This window comes from Trichechus manatus, unplaced genomic scaffold (genome assembly GCF_000243295.1).
Source record: "Trichechus manatus latirostris isolate Lorelei unplaced genomic scaffold, TriManLat1.0 scaffold00035, whole genome shotgun sequence".
Taxonomy (NCBI): domain Eukaryota; kingdom Metazoa; phylum Chordata; class Mammalia; order Sirenia; family Trichechidae; genus Trichechus; species Trichechus manatus.
The window spans coordinates 10,554,147-10,578,677 of NW_004443971.1; the positions used below are offsets into that span (position 1 = coordinate 10,554,147).

Here is a 24,531-nt window from a genome sequence, read left to right on the forward strand (position 1 = left end):
TTGTGTTTATTGCTTAACTGAAGTCTTTACATCTGCCCGTCTCAGCCCAGTAAAGCCGGGGCTGGCAGAGCTTCACCAGGCCCTGTTGTCCCTTGGCACTCTGCAGCCCGGGGCAGAGCGTTCAGAGCCCCCTCCACACCCTGACTTCCCAGGAAGAAGGCATGCAGAGGGCCCGCTGTGTTACAAAGCAAGAGACCCCGTTCCAGTGGGCACAGTCTTGGTTTCACAGTGACAAACACCAATCAGCTCATCATCCTAGTCTACTGGCCTGGGCCTGCTCTTAACTGCACGGTTGGGTTAACCGCAAGCTGTAACAGACTAACTGGCCTTGGACTCAGAAAAATCCTTTTTGTTTTTCATTTTGAGAGGTATAAGGGGTTGGGAATGGGTGGGAAGAGAAGTGGTAAAGAGGTATGAGAGGGTCAACCAGCAGGACAGATCTTGAGTAATAGCTCTGCTTCAAAGGAGGCAGCTGTGGTGAGACTGAAGAACATCGGACGAGGAGGCAGAAGGCCGAGGTTTGAGCCCGAATGTCACCACTTACTAGCTGCGTGTTCTTGGGCAAGTCCCTTAACTTCCCTGGATTTTAGTTTCCTTGTTGCTGAGAGTCGGAATTGACTTGATGGCAACAGGCTGTCTGCACAATGAGTCAATTAGATGAGCTCTGTGGGTGCTTCACATGCTGACATCTGGTTCTACTCTAAGCTAGTAGCCTCCGTCCCGATTTCACGTCCACCCTCACCTTTAGGGAGCATCCACTTAATATTAACATAGAGATATCAGGAGCACTGGTTTCGGGTGTGGCCTGAGATGCTGAGTGGTGGAGTCTCGTGGCCCTCCCGGGTACTCGTCCTCCTGCTCCTTCGCTGCACCTGTCTCAGGAAAGCCCGCTTCGTAGGGAAGGAAGGGCACGTCCCTGGGCTTGGGCTGTGCAGGATGGGGACACAGGGGTGGCCTCTGGCTGGTTTAAGGGAAGGGCTATGCAGGAGCTAGGCTCTGCCCCACTAGCCTCTGTCTCCCAGGGCACTGAGCCTCCTCCTGATGTGTCACATTCTTTGCTTCATTGGTTTGCCCCCCTGCTCTGATTTTTTTTTTTTTTAAATCAGGGACCTCCAAACTAACCATGCAAATGCAAAGCTTAACCAGGATTCTCTGCCTCACTGGGTGGTTTCTTTCTGGCGGACCTGACTGGGTACACCTAGCCACAACCGCAGGCCCGTGCGTCTGGCAGGGGTTGGCCGGGGCGGTGACTGGGCGGGAGGGCCAGTCCACACCAGAGTGTCAGACGAGTCCGGAGCAGTGCTCTGTGCTGGCACCCAGGAAGCCGCTGCCTCCCACTGGGAAGTGACTCCCCTGCACCTGCCGCGGCAGACAGAAAGCCTGAGAAGCTTCACTCCTTCAGAGCACTGGTGAAGCAGCCTCGCAGAGACTGACAAAAACGTGTTAAATCCCCACTCCTTCCATCAAATGGGCTGCCTGTGGTGTCCTAAGGCTCCCACCTTCCGTGCTGTTCTGGGGAACATTCCCTCTTCTTCTGAATCAGATTTTTTCTCTCTAGGTTCTGCATACAGGAATCGCCCAAATAGGGTCCCAACCCGGGAACTTCTTTCCCCCGAGTTGCACACAGCACTTCTCATTTCAAGGGCCTGGGCGTGGACTAACCCTCGCCAAGGCATCTAGGAATGTGGATTGTTATTCCCTGAAAGGACTGCTGAGCAATCAGGCTGCAGTCTGCTCTGTGTGTGCGCGCGCACACACGCCCACTGGGTATGGGACCTGGAGGTGCTCTCTTAGCTGGAAAACCCACAAATATCCTCAAATCTGTTTCCAATCCCTTCCCAAAGCTATTGTGTCCAGGGGAAATATGAAAGCCGCATCCGGGCCCAGGTTGCAGATGCACCTTGCAGGTTGGCACTCGCTGACTCTCGGACATGTGGACTCTTCTCCAGACCTGGGGACTTGCCAGAAGGGAGGTGGATCAGATGTCTCCAATATTTCAGGGCAAAGGGAGGGAGCTAGTCTGGTTCTTCCTTTAGCTGAAACTCAACCCTCTCCTCAAAAGCAAGGTAGGGGAAGATGGGTCCCCTCCACCTTAACCCAGGCAAGGCGGGAGGCGGTTCTCCCTGGCCTGCAGTGGTGTACCGCTCAAACACTGCCTCCCAGCCCCTCTGCGAGGGGAAGCGTTCGAAGGAGGGACCGAATGGGAGAAACAGAGGCACCAAAATACAAACACGTTAAGTGACTTGCCGCAGCAGGCAGAGCCACGAGGCTCGGGAAGTAGGACCGTTCCCCAGCCCCACCCTCCAGAAGTGACTGCTCCGTGCTGCCCAGCCTTGTTGACCAGACCAACCAACTTCTTCCTGTGCGGTGTCTCCCTTCGAGCTTGGAGCCATCGGAGGCTTAGGCACTCAGAGAGCAGAGTGGCCCCAACTCAATGGCCAGTGGGTCTCAGGACCCTGTTCTGAGACGGTAAGCCCCCTGAGGGCAGGGACTACGTCTTACTCGCTCCCCGTGGTATCCATGGTGCCTGGCTTGGGGCTTGGCTCCAGCTAGATGCTCAAAGGGCATTTGCTGAATGAATGAGTGAGTGAATGAATGGACAACCGAGAGCACAGGAAGGCCCAGCTCTGATGGCTGAGTATCCTAAGGGGGATTGCAGCACAGTCAGTGGACTTCTAGAGTCACTGCAGGATGACCTGCACCTCCTCCCTCCCAGCCAGACAGGCTGAGGCACCAGCAGTATCAGCCCTACTGGCATTGCTGTGGCATGTCTTGGGGTGGTGGTCTGACAGGCCCCGCTGACAGGGACTGCTGGACAATACTGCTTCCTGCTGAGCTGGGGAGGACTCTTCCTGCAAGGGGCTGCCTCCTCAGCCCTGCAAGTCGGTGTGCCTCAGATGTGAGCTCTCTACGCACCTGCCATCTTTGCTTGGGGCACACTTGGTTCTTCAGCCCAGATTGCTCTTGCCAGGAGGGCTGTGATCGTGGGCTGACGGTGAGGAGACGTAGTGTGACTGGCTCTCAGCACTCACAGCAACACAGCACAGCAGCCCTGGAGAGGGCTCAGGGCGTTACATTCCCAGGTGGAGGGGAACACCACAGAGACCAGCACAACACTGGAACGACCAGCAGACGGCTTCGACTCCCCTCTCCCCGAGACTTCACGGTAGAAGCAGCCCTTTCTTAGTCACCAGTTTGTGTGGCAGACTTTTCTACAGGCAGGGGGACGGTACGAGGACGTCCAGCAGTCCTCTCCTGCCCTCGGAGCCTGTTCGGTGCAGTATGAAACAAAGGCCTGAGAAACGAACTGCTCTGCTCAGATCCAGACTGTTTTCTAGGAAGGCCAGTCCTTTGAATCGGCTCACAGGCACACTTCTCTGCCATCCCCTTCAGGGACAGTGGGCCTGGGCTGCAGGAAGTCCCAGCTGAGTCCAAGCAGAGGTTAGAGGAAACCCAGGTGAGGGGGCCCCTGAGCTCACTCCCCAGCCTCCTCCTATGTACCCTGTCTCCTTTCTCCATGAGAGAGCTGCCCCCCAGGCTTCCAGGCAGCAGCTGGTGCTGGGCCTGCCCCTGCTTGGGCCAAAGGGCAGTTACTTTCAGGTTCAAACAACAGAAGTGGCTCAGCTCTGGGCTACATCTTCTTACCTGCAAACAGAGTGTAGGAACCTAACCTCCACTGGATGCCTATTCAGTGATGCAAGCATTGCTAATACCTTTGCGGCTTAAACATGTGGCCAATGATGGTTTAATAAAGCCTCTGAAGAACCCAGCCCTGTCCGTGGCTGGAGGGTCACACCAGAGATTGTTCCTTGGGCAAGTGGTCCATCACTGGGGTCAGCTTCACCCTCCAAAAACCGACTCTAGCTGCAGGAACAGCTACAGGGCTACTCTTAGGCTGGAGCTCTCTCTCTCTCCCTCTGAGGCAAGGACCTTTGGTTTCAAACACGGATTAGGTGGGGAGAATGAAGGCAGCACCTTCGGGAACAGCAGGTCTGAGTATCTCCATTTGGGGCCGCAGGCTGCAGGGCATGTGCTGAGTGACTGCTTCTGGTCCTGCTGGGACGTTTGCATAGGCCACCCCCGTCTCCTGGAGATGGACATCTCTGGAGGCTTCAAGGCTGAGTTGCAGGGAGGGGCTGGGAACCTGGGACTCCAGGGGACAGATCAGCTGCGTAAGGCATACGAAGAGCATTGAGTCCTCCCCAGGCAGGGCATCACAGCACTGTTAGCACGGCCTTACCCCCAGGGTCTCCTGATATGTAAATACCCGAACGAAAGGACAGCGGGCTCAGTCTTGGGGGCAGCAGGTCCCCAACCACACACCATGTAAAACACGAGTTTCCACACCACACTGAATTGACAGAGAAGATAGTATCTGCTGTGCTAGAGATGAGACGGGGAGCAGAGCTGACACCCCCAAACACAGCAAAGCTTCTGCATCACAGGGCTTCCTTTCCTTGAGGGTAGCAGCATAGACCCCTGGCCAGGTTGGGAGACAAAGTGGGGGTCCTCTCTCCTACATCTCGGGTTTCACTAACAAGGAGGAAGGAAGTCCAAACCGAGCCTTCTGCTCTCCTGGTGGAGGTGAGCACAGCTCCCCAGGGACCAGACACCTGATTTACTTCTGCTCGAGGTCCGTGGTCACTGGAATTAAGTCCTTTGCCATCAGCGCCTGCTCCTGTCCCCTCAGACTTCTTCAGAGTCAGTGCAGCTCATTTCTTAGATACTCGGTAGGAAGGGGCAGGGTAAGAGTAGGGGGCAAGTGGTAAACCCACCTCCCAACTGAGCCAGAGAGAGGCAAGGAGGCCTGCCCACCCTCTCCCTGCCAAAAATACTGTCATTTTCCGGAAAGGAGCCAAGCCCAGCTTAGCAACTGACAAGGCTGAGGAGGATGGGTTAGGAGCAAGGGGAGGCATATGGTGAGAAAGGCATCCTTCGGAAGTACATTGGCCCAGCGGTGGCTTGAATACTACAGCTTATTATGTTCTGTTTCTCATCAATCTTTGCCTATCTTTGCAGTTTCCTGGGGGAGAATCCACCTATTCTTCCTTCTTCTAGGGACACTTCTCCAAAAGGAAAAGAAAATGGGGATGTTGGGTCTGGAGGGGAGGATGCACAAAAGCAAAAATGAAGACAGTGGAAAGTGCTGGAACCAACAGGTCATCGGTGAGTGCGTGCCGAGGTCAAGGGTGGGCAGTGTGGGGGCAAGCTCAGGGTGGCCGTGGACTGAGCATGGGAGCTGGATGCTCCAGCTGAGCTCTGGCTTGGCCACACTGGTGGCAGCCCGGGGGTGTGGGTGGGGTCACCTGGAGGGCGCTTATGGTCGGCTGGGCGGTCACTGGTCCTCACAGCTTGGCAGACCCCCATACTGTGCCTTTGTCCCTGAAGGTGGTGCTTTTGTGGTAGGTCTACAGCGGTTTCATCTCCCACTCTCCCCTCCTCCCACTTGCAAAGTAGTGGCTGTGCCCACGTGGGCTCTGTTAGGCCAGAGAGTAGATGGCATTGACAGGGGACGTGGCCTCTGAACTCTCGTTGCCCTCCGTTTCCTCCTTGTCCTTTTTGACTGTGTACTGGCCAATGAAGGAGCCGTCCTCGTTGAACTGGCCCTCGCCACCCTCGCCATAGTCCACCAGGCTGTCGTCACTCTCCTGCTGCTTGATGGTGCCGTCCAGGGACGTCTGGCTGCCCTGCAGGGGCTTGTTGTCCTCATCACTAGCCAGAGAGAGAGACACAGAATCAGGGGCAGGTCCAGCCCTACCCCAGGCTCCTCGGCTCCCGCTGAGTGCATGCATTGCCCGGCTTAGAGAGGAAGGGGCTGTCCTCACCAGAGCCCACCCCGTCCAGCCCGCCCTTGCCCTCGTTGGCCAGCTAGTTCTCCAGAAGGGAAACTGAGGCCTAGAGTGGACAAGGGTCTTCTCCAAGGGGAGGTGGCAGGCTGGCGTAGAGCTGGGACAGGAGCCCATGCTCTGGCCTCCTGGTCTGGGGTCCTTTCTGTGTCTTGGGCTACTCTCTCTGGTGGCAGTGGGCAGAGGACAGCACCCCCGGGTAAAGCGAGCCACTGAATGTGAGAACAGGTAGGGTGAGAAGAGCCAGGGGTCGGGAGTGAAGAAATTGGTGCTGTAGTCCCAAGTGAAGGAGCCCTTCTTCTGTGTGTATTAATTTCAGCTTTTTCCCAGTTTTGTACTTGGACTCACCCAAGTGGGGGCTCCAGGATGGACCCTGCAGACTCCCAGAGCCAAAGCAGATGGGCGTGGTGCGTGGGTATGTGTGTGCATACGTTCGGGTATGTGTGCACGTGTGTGCATGTGGGCACGTGTGTGTGCGCTGGTGCCAGCATGTGCATGCAGCCTCAGTGTTTGGGGGTGAGAGGCAGGTGTTTTTGCTCAACAGCTGTGGTGTCTGGGGGAGGGGAGGTGCGTGAAGAAGGAGCTTCTCAGAGCGCAGGTGTCCTGGCCCTGTATTTGAGGTGGTCATTACCCTTCTCTGGGGCTGCACTAAGGGTCTAGGGGACAGGAACCCTGTGGCCTTTGGAACTGAAGGCCACATTGTGGGGAAACTGGACCCCGGCATGGGTGGCTGAGGACAGCCAGGAAGGAGAAGGGGAGGGGCCTCTCATGCTCACCCTTTTGGGAGGCACTTGGGGATGTGGGGACAGGATGCATGGGTGTGGTCCGCAGAGCCACCAGGGGCTCCTCTGTGGGCAGCTGATCCTGTTTGCCAGGCTGCTGATGGTCAGAGTGGCAGAGGCGCCGAAAGGGTAAGGAGAGGTCAGAGGAGGAGAGGGGTGACTGGGTCCAGGACAGGAGCTGGGTGGGGTTGGGGAGAGGGCTCAGATCAAGGCGTTTCCTCCTGCCCCACTTGGTCTTGGTCTGGGAATGGGACCTCCATTACCCAGCCTGCTTCCTTCCTTAAAATGCACTTCCTATCAAAACTGGCAGATGACCTTATAAGCGCAGATACTAAGTCCCTCCCAGATCTGAGAGGGAGCATGGGCGTAGGAGAGGAGCCCCAGCCTGGAAGTCAGCCCTGGCTCTCAGCTCTGCCCTAGCTCCCTGAGAGCTGAGTGCGATAGTCTTGGGCGGGTCCCTTCCTGGTCTGGGCCTCAGTCCTCTCATCTGTGAAACACGACACTGCACCGATGGCTCCCCAAGACCGAGGCCAGTTCGTGTAGACCCCAGAGATACGCTCTGGGAAGAAGGCCCAGAACCCCTCCCCATCATTCCTCACACAGGCAAGAGGCTCTAAGATAACACAGCCCCCTGGGTCATGACTGTCAGGGCTGGGGTGGGGTGCGGGCAGAGGGGAAGCCTGGAAGCTGGGCTCATTTCACAACATGAGGGATTTTCAAAGTAAAAAGTTGGAAACACACATACAGACAACTCAGTAAATTCGAGTATGTGTGTGTGTGAGTGTATGTCTGTGTGTGTGTGTGTGAGTGTGAGTGTGTGAGAGTGTGTGTGTGAGTGTGTCGGGCAGTGCCTCCCGGGGAGCAGCCTCGAGACCATGAGGATGAGCAGGCTGTCTGAGCACACCCAGCAGCACCCGTCGTCAGCGGAGCAGGTAACAGCCCGATGGGGAGGACGTCACACAGTGGTCTCTCGGCCAAGCTGAGCCGCTCTGAGAGACCAGTGGCTGGAGGCACAGAGGCCGTCCGAGGACACTGACACGGGAGGAAGGAGGTCACATACCTGTAGTCAAATGAGCCATCGTCTTCTTTGGGGTCTTCGGGGCCAAGGGGAACATCCTTCTTTTCTCGCACTTGGTCAATAAAAGAAGCAAAGACAGACAGGATGATTGAAACATGTGCCCCCAGGGCCCTGAGGGTAAAGCCAGAAGACACAGCCCCCGGATCCCACAAGGCACCATCGATGCCCCTCTTGTTTTTGCTTCCCACACCCAGTCAGCTGCCAAGTCATGCTGATCTACTTCTCCTGACCCCCGGGTTTCCCTACCTCCCTCTGACCACTGAAATCACCTCCCACCTGGGCTCCCCACTACCTCTCATCAAGTCTTCCCAAAACCCCAACTAGATGTAATCTTTTCCCTTGCCCAAACAAAACAATACATTGTTTGCACCTTTCTCATTCTGCTCTGTATTGTAATTATTTGTTATGTTTCTTAACGCCCGTAACCCTCTTTCCTTGAGGGTAGGGGCTGTGTGTTTCTTCAAAGCTCCTGGCACAGTGCTCTGGACAGAGGGCACTCCACACATCTCTGTGGAATGGAAAGTGTCTTCACCTGTTCAAGCGCCCCCTTCTTCCCAGACCACCTGTTATAGGCCCTGCCTGACTGTGCTGATTGTTCCTTCTGTGCCAGGTGAAATGTCCTTGGGGGACCGACCATCTTTTCCTCTAGCATCCGTAGCACCAGCACAGAGCCTGGCATTTCTGAGAAATGCCTCTCAGACACTTACATGAATGACTCTTCATATATCCCCTTTTGAGGTATAAGGCAGGATAATCACCCCCATTTTAGGTGAGGGAAACTAGGTCTTGAGAGATTAACATGGTGCTACATAACTAATTAGTAACTAAATAAAGACTAGACACTAGAACCCAGTCCTGGTTCACTCATCATTCTAATGTACCAGCGGCCTACCCTGTAGCTGGAGAAAAGGAGGTTAGCTTTGAAGAACATTCTAGAATGGGACACTTTCTGGATGGGCAGGGGGCTGAACCTAATGAGTCCACCTAAGTCTCAATGTCAGATGGAAGACCAGCCTTCTCCCTAACTCTGGCTTTCGCTCTTATTATAAGAAAAACAATCCCAATATAGAAAACTAAGTGAAAGAAAAACATCACTCACCAACAAAGAACTATAATTTCCTGCCCTCCCTCACTCAGATTAGAGCCATAACTCTTTAGGATCCTAGAGTGAGGGTACTTGGGCAGAGGGAAGGAAATAAAATGGGATCTCCTCTGTTTCCTTTGTGTTGTGTTCTGGGGAGGATGCTGGGGAAGGACTTGTTCACAGAGATGAGGAGAGGCAGGTATCTGGAGAACAAGGGGCGTGTTTGGTGACAGGGCTCTGGGGCACAGGAAGCAATTCCATTTAGCAGTCCAGCAGGGTTTTCACTGTTAGGGTCATCAATTATCCTGCCTCCTGTCAGGGTCTCACCACCCACCTCCACCCATCTTAAACAGATGGCTCTCTCGCCCCGTCTGAAGAACAATCAATATTTCCAGAAACAAGAATGCGAGAGGTTCTTGTCTTTGACCTTGGTTTGTCTGGGCAGAGAAAAGCCTCTTGGCAACTCCAGGGAAGCCCAAAGCCCTGTAAGAGCCATAGGGGTCCCTCAGTGCCACCCACCGCTTAGCCCCTACCTGCTCCTCAAGTAGGAGCTCCTGAGCCTCTGCTAGAGGTGTCTGTGATTACACCCTCGTCACGCTGAGTGCCCATCTTTGCAACCTCTCTCGTGGGTGTTTCCTTGTGTCTAGACCCTCCTCTCCCCATTCTCTCTGACATGATTAGAGAAAATGCTTCTCTTCCTTCCTCCTTCCCTGGGACACAGGATTCTAATGAGATTCAGGCTGAAAAAAGCCAATTTACTAAGCAGATGGGGTGGTGAGCCAAGGGGAAAGAAGGTCACTCTTAATGGGAGCCAGGGTTCCTCCCAGCCCCTCTGCGGGGCTGCCTGGACGGCTCCCCCGCCCACCTCACGCAAACTTAATTAACTCTAGTGCTTTCTGGCAGCTCGAAGATGCACAGACCGGGCAGGAGGGCTGCGTGGCCGAGCTGGGCTTGGCAAGGGATGGCCTCACGGAGAGCAGAGTCCCCCAGGGCTGGCTGGGACCTGGTGACTCACAGGGCAGCTCGCCTGTCCCTCGGCCTCCCGCCTGCCCGCCTCCCCTACTCACAGGCCTCACCTGGGTACTTCCCGCCTCGACTCCTCTTGATGAAGCAGACGATGAGCAGGATCAGCACCAACAGGGCGATGGCGCACATGAGCCCAATAAACCAGCCCTGGGTGGCGATGTCCGCCTGGTTGTTGGTGTAAGCTGATGGGGAGGGCCAGAAGCAAACACGTGAATGACTGCATCCGGGAGGTGAGGGGAAGATGGGAGGGAAGGATTCCAGCTACTTCGCATGGATGTTTTTCCTGAGCCTAAGCTACACCAAGCAGCCCTCTGGCCCAAACTACCCCACTAAAAGGACAAATTAAAAATAGTTAAAGAGCCAAGGTCAAAAGATGAGAAAAGAGGCAAAAGAAAGGGTACAGGTAGCAGAATAAGAAGCGGAAGCCCGAGCAGGTCCCTTAGGAAGGGAAAGTTGCCTAAGGGCGAGAGATTGGCATTCTCACAAACCAGGGGTCACAACCTAATGGGGACTGAAGAGGCTGCAGAAAGGCCAGGGATTTGTGATGAAGTGTGATTCCCCATGAGCCCAGGAGGAAGATATAGGAGCCTGCATGGCCCCAATCAGGGAAAGGGGGCTGTGGTCACATTGCAAATGTCCATTACAATAACGCCTTTATGGGTCTGCACGGCCACAGGTCAGCCCTACTGTCCACCAGTCTCGAGGTCAGCCAGGCCTCCTGGCAGTGGGTCCTGGGTCCTGGGCAACATGGAGGTCTCCCCAGCTGGACTGTGTGCTCCCTGGCAGCAAAGACAATCCTGGCACGAGTACCCTAGACTGGCAGGCAGCAATGCTGGGACCAGGATGGTGCCTTCAGCTCACACCCTTCCAGACCACTTCCACACATGGAGACACTCGGTATTCTATGACAAGCTGACTTACCTCCTTACCCTGTCCCCTACCCCAGCCCCTGTGACAGTGGGTCCCTCCTGTCCCTACGTGGTGGGAACCCATCCTCACACTGGGATGTGCAGACGTGTCAGCTTGGCAGACCCCTTTGTAAGCTGAGGGGCATGCAGATGGGCCAAAAGCGCAGGAGCTTAGGCAGCATCTGATGGTGCCCTTGATGAGCCAATGACTGTGTGATCAGGACTCATTCTTCTCCTGTCGATGTATGGGAGGACAAAAGCAATGCGGCACAAATGCAGCCTGTCACAGGAACTGAGGCTCAGGGGACAGAACAGACCCAGCCCAGAGAGGCCTCTGGGGAGCTAGAACACAGCAGGTCCCTCAGAGCCAAGGTCTTCAGCCTCTTCCAAGAAAGGGCACAAGAAGAGCATGGGGGAACCCCTTGGCCCTCATTGTACCTGAGGGTCCTTATCACGTGTCCTTTTATGGGGCAGGTGTCTGGACATAATCCTGTCCTCTTGGGGCAGAAGCTGTCTTTACAGCCTTCCCAGAGTTTCGCCAAGAGAAACGCATGCAGAAGGTTCTCGATAAATGGTGAGAACTGGACAAATAAGTGCTTTCGCACTCGAGGGGCTCTGGCTGCCCAGGGCAGCCCTGGGTTGAAAAGCAATTGAGTCCCATAAGAACAAGGCTTGTGATTACCCTATCTATGGATAATGTGGGGAAAGTCCCATCCCTGCCTCCACTCCTGCTCTCCACAGTCCATTCTCCACAGAGCTGTCAGTGGGATCTTCCCAAGACCCCACATCAGATCAAATCGCTTCCTTACTTCAGTCCTTCAAAGCTTCTCACTGGTATTGGGAAAAAACTCTACATTCCTTATCCTAGCCCGTAAGGCTCCATTAGAGCTGGCCCTGACTACCTCTCTAGTCCCATCTCACCCTCTACCCCCCAGCCACAGTGGCCACTCTCATTCCTGCCTCAGGACTCTGCAGGTGCCATTTTTTCTGCTTAGGTTCTCCTTCCTCCTCCCACCTCCCACAAGTGCCCCAGACTTTCAGATGGCAAATGTCACCTCCCACACAGCCACTCCATAATGGCTCTGTCAGAGATTGAATTGTGTCCCCCCAAAATATCTGTCAACTTGGCTAGGTCATGATTCCCAGTATTGTATGATTGTGTACATTTTGTAATCTGATGTGATTTCCTTATGTGTTGTAAACTCTATCACTATGATGTAATAAGATGGATTAGCGGCAGTTACACTGATGAGGTGTACAAGATTGGATGGTGTCGTAAGCCAATCTCTTGAGATATAAAAGAGAGGGGCAAGCAGAGACACGTGGAACCTCACACCACCAAGAAAGCAGTGCCGGGAGCAGAGCCATGTCCTTTGGACCTGAGATGCTCCCAGACCAAGGGAAGACTGATGCATCACAAGGACCTCTCTCCAGAGCCAACAGAGAGAGAAAAGCCTTCTCCTGGAGCTGATGCCCTGAATTTGGACTTGTAGCCTACTGGACTGTGAAAGAATACATTTTTCTTTGTTAAAAGCCACCCACTTGTGGTATTTCTGTTAAACAGCAGCACTAGATGACTAAGACAGGCTCTACTTTAAATTTTTCATAATACTTATAACCGTGTTATATATTACTACTAGTAATAGTTTACACTTACAAACGCTTCTATAGGCAAGGAACTGATCTAAGTACTTCCCCATACAATATCTAATTAAATCCTCACAACAACCTCATGAGGTATATTTTATTGTTATTGTTGATAGGTGCCGTCAAAGTTGGTTCTGACTCATGGTGACCCTATTGACAACAGAATGAAATACTGCCCGGTCCTGTGCCATCCTCACAATTGTTGCTACGTTTGAGGCCACTGTTGCAGCCACTGTGTCAATCCATCTTGTCAAGTGTCTTCCTCTTTTTTGCTGACCCTGTACTTTACCAAGTATGATGTCCTTCTCCAGGGACTCGTCCCTCCTGATAACATGTCCAAAGTACGAGAGACAAAGTCTTCTCATCTACACTTCCAAGGAGCACTCTGGCTGTATTTCTTCCAAGACAGACTTGTTCGTTCTTCTGGCAGTCCATGGTATATTCAATATTCTTCACCAACACCATAATTTAAAGGCATCAATTCTTCTTCCTTATTCACTGTCCAGCTTTCGCATACATATGAGGTGATTGAAAATATCATGGCTTGGGTCAGGCGCACCTTAGTCCTCAAAGTAACATCTTTGCTTTTGAACACTTTAAAGAGATCTTTTGCAGCAGATTTGCCCAACGCAATATGTCGTTTGATATCTTGACTGCTGCTTTCATGGGCATTGATTGTGGATCCAAGTAAAATGAAATCCTTGACAACTTCAATCTTTTCTCCATTTATCATGCTCTTGCTTATTGGTCCAGTTGTGGGGATTTTTGTTTTCTTTATGTTGAAGTGTAATCCATACTGAAGGCTGTAGTCTTTGATCTTCATCAATAAGTGCTTCAAGTCCTCTTTGCTTTCAGCAAACAAGGTTGTGTCATTTTATATGAGAGGAAACTGAGGCACAGAAAGGCTAGGTGGCTTGCTCAAGGTCACAGAACTTAACATTTAATCTGTTTCATGGGTTCTGACTTTCAGTTATGCTATTAATGTCTTGTGAACAGGGGATCTTTTTGAGCCTCCTAGTACTTAGCATGATGCCACATAAAAAGTACTCGGTGAATACTTACTGATTAACAGATCAAATTAATTTTAATGCAAAAAGTTAACCTGGGACACCTCTTTAGTTTTGTCCCCTGAACCATCTAAGGGTCGATGGATATTGGCTTGACCTTGTAGCACCTGGGCACTGGAATCAAGGAATCACTCCAACTTGTGTTTGGATAGTGGTCCCTGCTGTTTTCAAAGAGGACGGCCTGTATGTTTGCACCACCATCTTCCTACCGCTTCTTCTGATATACTCTGACAGCTGTCTCCACAAGACTCCCTTTCTCGTGGTAGAGAAAGTCATAATTCCAGGGAAAAGTGCTAACACAGGCAATTTAGAAAGCAAATGTAGCTCCCCATTCCATTCCCAACGCTACCACGGGGAATTCAAATGTTACCTTCAAACAGTCTCTACTGAGAAGGTCAAAGAATTTTTCCGTGAAGTTTGCACACAGATGTTGGCCAGAAAGCAGTTCAAAACTCTCTGGGATCTGGGGTAAGGTGGGCTCCACCAGACACCATCAAAATGGCTGAGTTTCTCAAGAACCAAAAGATGCTCTCACAACATGGATGCACGGCGTGAGGGTGTGGACTCTGAGAGGAAAGCATCTCAGCGAGGCTCCATGGCAATTACGTTTGGCTGCCAACACCATACTTAATCGATCTGTTAAACTGGATTTCAGACAACATTCAAAGACCAAGGTGCACTGACACGTTCCTTCTTTAGCTGGAACTAACTGTGAACCAGAATAGCACCCTCTCATTGGGCCCACCGGCCTGACAGACACAGGGCCAAAAGCCTTTTGCTCTAGATGAAAACAAAACAAAACAAAACCAAACCCATTGCTGTTGAGTTGATTCCGACTCATAGTGACCCTATAGGACAGAGCAGAACTGCCCAATAGGGTGTCCAAGGAGCAGCTGGTGGATTCAAACTGCTGATCTTTTGGTTAGCAGCTGAGCTCTTAACCACTGTGCCACCAGGGCTCCTGCTCTAGATTAGAGGCCGTAACTTGTGTGCTTTCCAGAACATCCCCCCTCCCCTCAGAAATGGGCTGTTCACCTGCAAGGTAGACAGTCCTAATGATGTTTAACTCTAATTGGGGAGAATTTGGTTTGGCCATGGAAAAGAGGCCAGTCACCCAAAGTCTGCAGAAAAATTATATTTCAGAAATGAGGATAGATCGATTAACAACTGTAATAGGGATGGGCTTTCTTCAAATGCAATTTGGGCTAGCTGTCCTCACTTAAGCATCATTTTACACCTCTTCATTCTCACTTGCCCCATCCTAGGTTGACTGACTGAAGAGGTGTTTCTCCCACACAGCGCAGAGAGAAGCTGACTGGAGCTCCGTCCCCTAATGGCCCTCCCTTCCCTGAGCTCGAAGGCAGGCTGATGTCTACCTCCTGGCCACTCTCAGCATCCACCATGCTGCTGCCTTGCCCCATCCTGCCCACCCCAGGAAGCAAGAGCTGATGAACCTCTTGGCATGCAGGGTTCTATGTTTGCAGCCCCTGGGGTCTCTTTGGCTTCAAAGGCTTCAAGGAGGTGATTAACTTCCCGTGTGGGATCTTTCTGGTAGGGTCAGAGAGCCTGTTAGCATTCCTAGTGGTTTCCTTCCACTTCCTTCCTGAACCACGGCAGCATGTTTGAGTCTCCAGAATAAAGTGATGGTCTGTGGTTGCCTAAATGCCCAGTGCTGGGGCCCAGAAATGCACACGACCTCTTGCCTTGATGAGACACAGGAACCTGGGGGATGGGAGGGGGTGAACTTGGCTCTGAAGTCCACCCACAAGAAACAGTGTGCATTTTCTCAGGATATAGACGACCCCCGAGGCACACACACACTTCAGAAAGTGAAAATATGTGGTTTGCACATGGTCATTTCTGCCAGCCTGTGAGATAAGTGAACAATATGCACTCAGCGCTCGGCCGATAAACCTGCCCGCTCCAGCCTGTACTGGAAGGAGTCTGAGAAATTTGTAAGTGCCGAGTGCCTCTATCACTCTGGAAGCCAACTATGAGGATTAGCCTGCTCAGGCCAAGCCCAGGAAGAGAGAAAAGAATGCTCAAGTCAAAGTTCAGAAACTTCTATCGATCACTGCTGTTTTCTCTAAGCTCTGTCTACCAACTTGTATCAGGTTAGGACGTCCCTGGGGGCAGGGACTGGTTGGGGGCAGGGACTGGTCCTCTTCTCTTTGGATCCCTTTTCCCACCCTTATCTCCAGCCCCAGGAGAAGTCCAGCTCTGACAGCAGGTAGCACTGGCTCTGGTGGTGCTCTCTAGGATGGAACTCTGTCCGCAAACATCATCTCTGCTTCCTGCCTCTGTGCTAGACCCAGGTTTGCAATAAAGCAAAAGCAAATGCATGCACCAGTGAGCGGCAGATTGGGACCCCAACTGGGTCAGACAGAGTCTAGCCACCTGCTCCTCTCAGTCAGTTGTCCAGATCCCTTGCCTGGCTCCCCGTGTAACAGGATGGGCCTGGCCACTCACTGGGACAGCCTGCCTGCACTGGCCCGGCCAGGCTGTGGCAGGCCCAGGCAGGCAGCTGGACTCCCAGACTCCCTGCATCTTGAGATGGCACGGACATGGGCAGATGGAGACATGGAGGAGGATAGGACCCAGGAGGGACAGGAGTGGAAGGGTTGGGGTGAGGACATTTATACTGATGGATAGCAACTCTCAGATGCAAGCTAACAGGATCAGCCTCCTGAGGCCAAGCACAAAACCAAAAACCAAAACCAGCTGCTGTTGAGTTGAGACTCACGGTGACCCCATGCGTGTCAGAGTAGAACTGTGCCCCATAGGGTTTTCAAGGTTGTGATTTTTCAGAAGCAGATCACAGGCCTTTCTTCCGAGATGCCTCTTGGTGAGTTCAAACAGCCAGCCTTTTGGTTAGTAGTTGAGCACTTAACCAATTGCGCCACCCAGGGACTCCAGGCCAAGCACAGGGAAGGAGTAACGGATGTTTAAGTCAACATTCAGAAGTTCATATCAACCATTGTTTTTGTTTTTTCTACGTTGTGTTTTTAATACCTGGCATCTGATGAAGACATCCCTGGGGGCAGGGACTGATCCTTTTCTCTCTTACTCTCTTTCCCCAACTCACCCTCAGCCCCAGGGCTTAGCACACAAGCCACCTTCCACAGCCTGGCCAAGTTTAAAGATACACACACACCCAGACAAGCAAGTGCCCTCGCGGTTTCCAGTCTGCCAGCCACCCCTACTAGCAGAGGGATTTCTGAACCTGCACCCTTTCTGAGACCCAGGCAGCCTGCTAATTTGGCACAATGAAGATGCCTCTCTGACCACAGTTGAAGCCACAGCTATCCTGGTACTGACGAGCTACTTCCCCTCCCCCAACACTGTAAAAGGGCAACTACTTCTAAGCTAAGACAAACTTGGGACAAAAATTAAATCAAAACAGAGCCCTAAACAAGTTGTCACAGACTCTGGAATTTTTAACAGCAGGTGATGGGCATGGCCGTGGTTAAGCAGTGGTATATGCACTGATCCTTGGGTTGGTTCCTGGGGAGATTTCTGCAGCCAGCCCTTTGGATGGTCCTGTTTCCTAACTCCACATGGAGAGCAAGCCCCTGTGTGCAAGGGGCAGGCTGCACTGCACTCCAGCAGCCCCCAACCACACACACAGTCACCAAGTTTGCTCAGACACCAAGCTCTTTGTTTCAAGCATAACCGGGGGCCAAGCGTTCTCCTCTATCCTCACTGTAAAATCCTTCTGACTCCCTGCTCCTCCCCCACGAGGTCAGCATCCCAGCTTCCTCTCCCCTGTACATGCACCTCCGGCTCCTCTCGGCTTCTGGGCAGCTGCAGACTGATGTATAATAGGAGCGGAGACGCGCCATGCAAGGTTAGGGATGGGGGGGATGAGTCTTCTCTCCAAGGAGCAGAGACAAGCAGGAAGCTGAGAATGGAATGAGATGCCCCATGCTTGTCGGGGATGGCCAGGCCAGGTCCCCTCTCACCTGTACTGGTCATAAAGGTGATGAAGGTACTGCTGATGCCCTCGTTGTCCCGGGAATAAACCCGCAACGTGTATGTCATCCCGGGATAGAGGTCTGTCAGCTGTATAGGCTGGGCCTGGGCCTTAACAGGGACAGTTTTTTTCGTATGGTTGCCTGGGGAACAGAAACCTCAGTCAGCCTACTGCCAGGCACCTGGAGCTGGAGAGACAGTGCTTTGGTTCCTGGTCACCTGTCAAAGGTAGGAAGGGGGAGGAAGGGCCAGGGACCGTGGGTCCAGTCCATCGCACAGAGCTTCCATGTAATGCTAACCTTTACCTGATTACACTGAAGTTTTCTTTCCTCACCTCAGTCTTAGCGCTAAACACATTGTGACCTACTTCATTAAACTCTCAGCATGTCAGCCGTGCTACCCTGGAGGTGACCGACCTCTCATGCAAGAGCATCCCTAATGGCGACTGGAGGTGAAGCAGGACTCTGCTTCTTGGCTCTCACTCCTCGTTTCTCATCTCATTTCTAGCCATGTGGCTAATTCACACACCAAGTGTGTGTCCGTGTGTCTGCGGTTCAGGGTGCGTGGTGGTGGCAGGAGCCACAACTATTTGGTACGGACCAAACTAGGCATGGTGAATTCTGTGGCTGTGAATCCCTCCTCCAGCCCAGAGAACTAAGAGCTGGCTCTGCTGTTCCCTAAGAGTTCTTCAAGCGGGACAGCCCAGGTGGATCTTCTGGCTGGGTTAGTTGGCTTAATTGGTTGGATCACATGCTAAAGAGGCCAAGGTGGTCAGGGTGACCCCTGAGGAACAGGAGACTTCACCCAGAGGAGAAGGCAGATGTCCTGACCACAGTCTACAGTCTAACAAACCCTGGATCCGGAGATCCAATAAAGAGTGATCAGCTCAGGTCAAGTCACCAGTTCTCTGAGACAAAGAACTCTGGTCTGTGTCTCAGACTGTGGGCATTGGCATTCCGTGTGAGCAAAGCTCAGTTGTACCCCAAGCCTGTGACCCGGCCAGCCTGTCCAGTGGAGACATCAGAACACGTGGATTCTGAGTTCAGGAGATCAAGGCAGAGGCGAGATTCAGCTCATCTGGGGGCTATTGAGAGCTCTGATCCTGGGCAGGCAATGGAGGAAGGGCCCACTGCCCAGGCCAGCCACAGCACATGTGAACCTAGACCTTCACTAATGGCTTCAGAAGGCCCTTCTTTTTCCTTGAGCCCCTCCTCCCACCTCATTGCCACCTGAGTGCATATCGATTTCATCATACCATGATGAACCCAGGCGGAAAGGCCTCTCTCAGTCGGGGTGTACACAGAACCTCTTTAATGGCATCTACCACTACTCGCGCTGCTGCCGCCGCCACCATCACCACCACCCGCACAGCAATGCTTACTGTCGATGTACTCAACCACAAAGTCAGTTCCGGGCCCGAAATTGTGCTTCCAGGTGATGTTGGCCCATTTACTGTTGGGGAGCACCGTGACGTTCCATATGGACTGCTCATCGGGGGCTGGGAGATGGGTTAGAAGAGGAGTTAGTGACGGTGAGGCAGGCAGCACAGACACACGGACACGCGCACGCGCACACACACCTGCTAGGAAAGGACGGGGCCGGAAATGGTGGCGCCCAGGGCCCGGCGGAGCTCTAAGCTGCAGCCTGGTGGCCAGGCCAGGGGGAGCAGTCTGGAGATAAGCTGGTGCATTCAGGAGGACTTGATGTGAGGGAGAGCGGGAAACTGTCTACGCGCCCACACAGGTGGCTTAGGAATAAAAGACTGGATTTCTACATATTCCCTTTGAGTGTCTAACCTGGGCTTCTTTCCTTTTTAGCGTCCTGGCCACAGATTAGGACGGTGCAGGGAAAGGGGCCAGGAAAAAGCTCCCTTGGCCAGATGCAGAGACTGGGAGGGACAGGGCAGCCTCTTCCCCTTCAACTACGAAGTTCTGCAGGAAGGACAGATGTTAGTTTTAAAAGCCAAATGAGAGACATGATGAGATTTGTAGGAAGGGCAGGACCAACCAAGGGAGGGCCTTAATGGGAGAATGGTGATCCTGTCAGGTGACTCTGGTCTGAGGAGCCCCTGGGATTGTTCTTGGGCAGCAAGAGCCTGAGTTATGTGGAAAGCAGCCTTGGACTGTCTAAGGTGACTTGGTCTGGAGCCCAGGAGTCCCACCTAGAGACAGTATGAACCCTTGCACTCTCTCTCTCTGGGCTAGGTGGGACCAAGAGAGGAGAACTCCTTGACACTCAACCCTCAGTGGTCCAGACACCAGAAGGATCCTGTTCTGTTAGATTCTCGGCACCACAGAGCTTCACGCAACACAGAGGACATTAATTATCTAGTTCCTGGGAGCCAGGAGCTACTTTATCAAAGCTGTCGTGCTGTCTGAAACCATAGCCTACATACAGGAGAGTGGCGCTAATCTTCAAACATAATCATTTTTCAAGAGTCCCAGCAGTCTGATTACCCCATTTCCCGGCAAAGATTTAATAGAGGAGTACTAGCATGAAGACTTGTATTTCAAAGACTTTACAAGTGTGGCTCCTGTATATTTTATTAGCATGCAAGGAGGCACTGTCACCAACTCACTTGTCAAAATTAAGTGAATAGAGTACATTGGGTGATGCATTTATTCATTAACTATTTGACATGTGACTGAGTCTGCAGGGCTGGGGAAATGATAAAAGATCTCCTGGTCTTCACTTCAAAGAAGTGCCCTTTCCACTACTACCTTGTCAGTCACCAGTTGCCCCAGGTGAATGTGATTCATGTTAGGTGAGGCGCCAAGAAAGAGCTTCCACGGATGGCACCATTGGGGGGTCTCCATGGGGCGGGCAGATGGTAGGCTTCTTTACTTGACTGCCACATGTTTCAATTGTACTGGCTGCTTTACGCTGCCCCAAATCCCAGCTCCTTGGAATTTCATGGCCCTTGGTAGTGGGAATGAATTATAATTAGTCATGATTTGCGGAGTTGGGTTTCTTCCTCCTCAGCCCTGGAAATAGCCAGAGAACCTGGGTTTAAACAGTTTGGCCACCAATATACTATTGACCCAAATCCAACTGTCCTAAAGGTAATGGAGATTGGAGTGATTTTAGAAAAAAGGTCGAGTAATGGGAAGCCAGAATGAGGTGGGTGTGGAGGAAGGGATTACCATAGGGACAACTGAACAAGTGAAAAGTTCAATGAGAAGCACCAAGAAAGTGAGCTATGGAGAATTTTAAAAACCAAAAGGGGAAGTTTACGGACTCCCGGAATGTGAGAATTAGGGAGTATCCCTTGACGTCTGAAAGAGACAAGTTAAAGACAAATGAAAGTCCTATCTCCCCCTGAGGAGAGTCCACTTACAAAACACTTTGTCCTAAGATGTAAGACACAGTACAGATGAACATTTATTTTTAGAATCCCGGATGGCAGAGCCATTCTGCTGCATTAAGGGAAGCTTGAACGTTTGAGGGATGTCCCCAACCTCGGAGGATACAATCAGGGACATGGCCAGGTCCTCTTCAGTGTTTCAGACACAGACGGACTTGGGGTAGAGGAGTCCATGGGGCTAACCCTATGTGGCAACAAGGCTGATCTTCCTAGAAGGCAAGTAACTCTTTGCTGGGGAGCAAAACCCACTCTTTTCTTCCTTCTTTGTGCATCTCTTCTGTGAACTCAAAGCACTTGTAGGACATTGCGCCCCACTATAACGCAGAAGATGCCTCACTGTGGCCACAAAGAATGTCAGTCACTAACCTGCTAGTGACAACTTCTAGTAGTTTCTTTTCCTCAGACAGCTTTTCCGTGAAGTGTATGTTGTTTAAATACTAGATATTGCACCTTTACAGCAGTGTTTTAAAGGTCTGGGGAACATAGCGCTAGTTATGACTCATCTGTCTTCCCTTACATCTCACCTAATTCCATGTACTAAGTCTAAAACACACTCACAGGCACCGACCATAAGCCTCCATCCTCATCCAGGTGGGTGAAGAGCCGTGGAGTGGGGTGGGGAGACAGTGAGATAGAGGGGGTCAGAGAACTTGCCCAGGAAACAGAGGTAGTGAAGGGCAAGAGCCTGCAATTCTACAGCTGCCGGAGGAGAGTCCTGGGTGCTTCTGGCCAGCCTTGCCAGCTGCATCATGCTGGTTCTACAGCTGGTGTGAGGGCTCACTAAGCTAGAGACCCTCCTGTCTGTGGTGGTAAAAGGCTGTTTGATGCTTGGTTCTTAGAAGGATTGCTGAGTTCCCGAGGGGTCTCCTCATGCTAGAAGAACAGAGCTTCCTGGCCTGGCTGCCTCACATGGTGACAGCATATTCTCTGGGCTCAGCAGACCATCTGTGACATCAAGTCTTACACCGGCCCCTGGAATGGCTGCAATTTCCCTCCATGTGTGCACCTGGGCCGTGGGGAAACGAGGAAGAGTAATGGAGCCCTTTGACATTATGGGACTCCTTGGCAATATTGTTTCCCGGAAGCCGTGACTTTTTAAATCTAAGACTTTAAAATCTCCTGGGATGAGAAGGGCAGAAGGAGCAGGTTCTGGGAAAGGAGCTGCATGGCATGGCCAGACACTCCCCACCTGCCAGCACCTCTGACAGGCAGCCCTGCCCAGAGGAGGAAGCCTTCTCATGTGACATGTGACTGAGTCTGCAGGGCTGGGGAAATGATAGAAGATCTCCTGGTCTTCACTTCAAAGAAGTGCCTTCTGCATTACAACCTTGTCAGTCACCAGCTGCCCCAGGTGAATGTGATTCATGTTAAGTGAGGGGCCAAGAAAGAGCTTCCACTGATGGCACCATAGGGGGGTCTCCAGTCGTACAGCGCCAGGCCCCTTTCCTTCCCCCCACTCTCTCCCTTCTGAAGGGCTCAGCCCTGCGTTGACCATTTGACACGTGGCTGGAGGCACCCCTACTGTCTGCCTGAGGAGGAGCTCGGCTCTCACAGACCATTGTACGGCCTTCTGTTAAAGAACAGGGACTCCGAGGCTAGGACGAGGGACACGGAGTGGTTGAGACTCACCCAGGATGGGGAGCTCTGGGGCCTCTAAGCAACCAGACTCAGAATCCAGTCGTGTGAATTTCAAAGTAGAGACAAAGGGGGATGTTGGCAAACACGTCCCAGACCCCACCTCCTATCTAGGGAAGCCTGTGGGCTTGTTTCTTGAGAAAATGGGGGAGGAGGGCCAGGAGGGACTGGGGGAGCATGGACAACGCGCAGTACCGGCTTCGAGTATCTCAGTCCCGGCGGCAGGGGGGGGGCTCTCCGTGGTAGTAGCGGCGGCAGCAGTGCTTGTAGTAGCGGTGGCGACGGTGGTGGTGGCGGCGATGGTGGTAGGTGCAACGGTGGGGATGACGGGGACTGTTGTGGCTTCGGTGGTGGCAGCAATGGCAGTAGCGTCAGTACTGCTCACAGTGCCTGTCACACCCACAGTAGTCGGGGGCAGCGTGGGAGCAGCTGAGAGGAAAATGTCAAACAGCCAGTCTGGTCGGTTTGGCTGTCCCCAGCCTGGACTCATGGCCTCCGCGCGCACGGCAAGCAGCCCGGTGTGGAGACGGAGCTTAGTGCTCAGACGCCTCCCCAAGCATAGCAGACGGGGTCAGATGGGTCACAGTGAGAAAACACAACCATGTACAAGGAAGACAATGAAGCCCTGTGCGTGTTTCATTTTCTTCTCATGGTCTGTGTGGTTCCGAGCACCCAGCATGCACTCAGCCACGGGCGAGAATGAGGACGGGAATGGGACGCAGACCGAATTGCTCAGACCCCAGGGACGGCATGGAACCTCAGGCCAAGCAGCACCCAGACACAGGCTCAAGCAGCACCCCTTCAGTCCAGCCCTGGAGTCCCGGCCTCAGAGGTGGGTGGGCGGCTGGGCCCTGCCCTGCAAGAGCACAGCCCAGCCTGCTATCCCCTAGGAGCTGTTTAGCACCCCGATCATTCACTCCAAACAAAATTACCCTTGGTCACATCTGCTGGAGGTCAATGAGCCACCCAAACAAGACCACAAAGGGAGAACAATGCCCACTCTGCCAGGTAGGCGGACCTCTCCTGCCTCCATCCTCAGCCTCTCCCCAGTCTCTGTCCTCTTCTTGGCTCCCCTTGCCCTTCCTTTCCTCCATGCCTCCCTCTCCCTTTTTCTCTGCCCAGCGATGGCCCTTCCTACAATGACTCCATACCTACCCTGACTTCCAGTAACTGCCTTTCTCTCTAGGACATTTGGGGTGCAGGCACCCTAAGTTTTTTTAGTTTGTACTAGAATGTGGCAAAAGGGCATGAATGGAATCACAGTGTGGTCTGTGCTTAGTTGCACCATCTTCCCAACCCACAGTCAACAAAGAAATTCCGTTAAAAGAAGCCACGGTGGGCTTCTTGTCTGCATATATCCTCATTTGGGGCACAGAGTGGTTCAGCTCAGCACTAACTCTCTCACGTCCCCCATCTCCCATCCAAAGTTACCCTTTGATCTTGTAGGGAATAGGGCCTACAAGGTAATAAAGGGCCACTCTAGCCTGACTCTCCAGTTCCAGTACTTGCTAAAGCTCAGCCTGTGACAAGAATGAAGGAGGCAAATCAGAGAGAGAGCCACCTCTCCTCCTTGCACTCCATCTCCTATGATCTGACCACAGCCCATTTTCTAGTGTTGATGCTAATGGGACAGGAGGCAGGGGCCTTAGGACATAAGTAGGCAACTCTACTTTTCAAGGAATAGGGACATCCCAGTCTGCCTCAAATCTCTAGAAGTTCAGAAAAGTAATATCCCTAACCCTCCACAAGGGGGCCAGAACAGGGAGGGCTACCGGAGAGAGAATTGCCAGGGAGCTTTTCTCAGGGACAATTAAGAGATCCTAAGCCTTCCCGACCAGAGCCTGATCAACAAAAGCCCTTTTATTCCCCTGGGCCTCCATATTACAAGTCCCCCATACAGAAGGAGAGATCGTTCTGGGATCCCAACCGATTCCCTATTTGTAAGATCAGAGGTGTTATTGGGTCCTGAGGGTGCTGACCACAGAAGTCACACTAGGCAGCTGACTATGCCCCATACATTCCAGAGATTCTTGGGCAAGTTCAAAGCCAACGACAGTGCTACATTTCTCAGTCTCCAGCCAACACACCGACACGAGGAAGGTGTATGGGAGCTGGGGTAGGA

The 24,531-nt window shown here is 52.6% G+C and overlaps 1 protein-coding gene across 5 annotated transcripts in view; it reads right to left on the bottom strand.

Moving 5' to 3' along the window:
• Window positions 1-5,093: 5,093 nt before the first annotated feature.
• The window catches only part of NFASC (neurofascin), a 224,241-nt gene continuing 204,803 nt past the window's right edge, over window positions 5,094-24,531 (bottom strand). For 2 of the 5 annotated variants that reach the window (XM_004375241.1, XM_004375240.1), the window contains 3 exons: window positions 9,867-9,998; window positions 7,689-7,758; window positions 5,481-5,712 (listed from right to left, as the gene is read on the bottom strand). In XM_004375241.1, the coding sequence (XP_004375298.1) occupies window positions 5,481-5,712; window positions 7,689-7,758; window positions 9,867-9,998 (434 nt within the window). Of the gene's footprint in view, window positions 5,713-7,688; window positions 7,759-9,866; window positions 9,999-17,400; window positions 17,554-18,791; window positions 18,909-22,604; window positions 22,839-24,531 lie in introns of all 5 variants that reach the window. The other 3 variants (XM_004375239.2, XM_004375238.1, XM_004375242.2) reach the window with 3 other exon arrangements.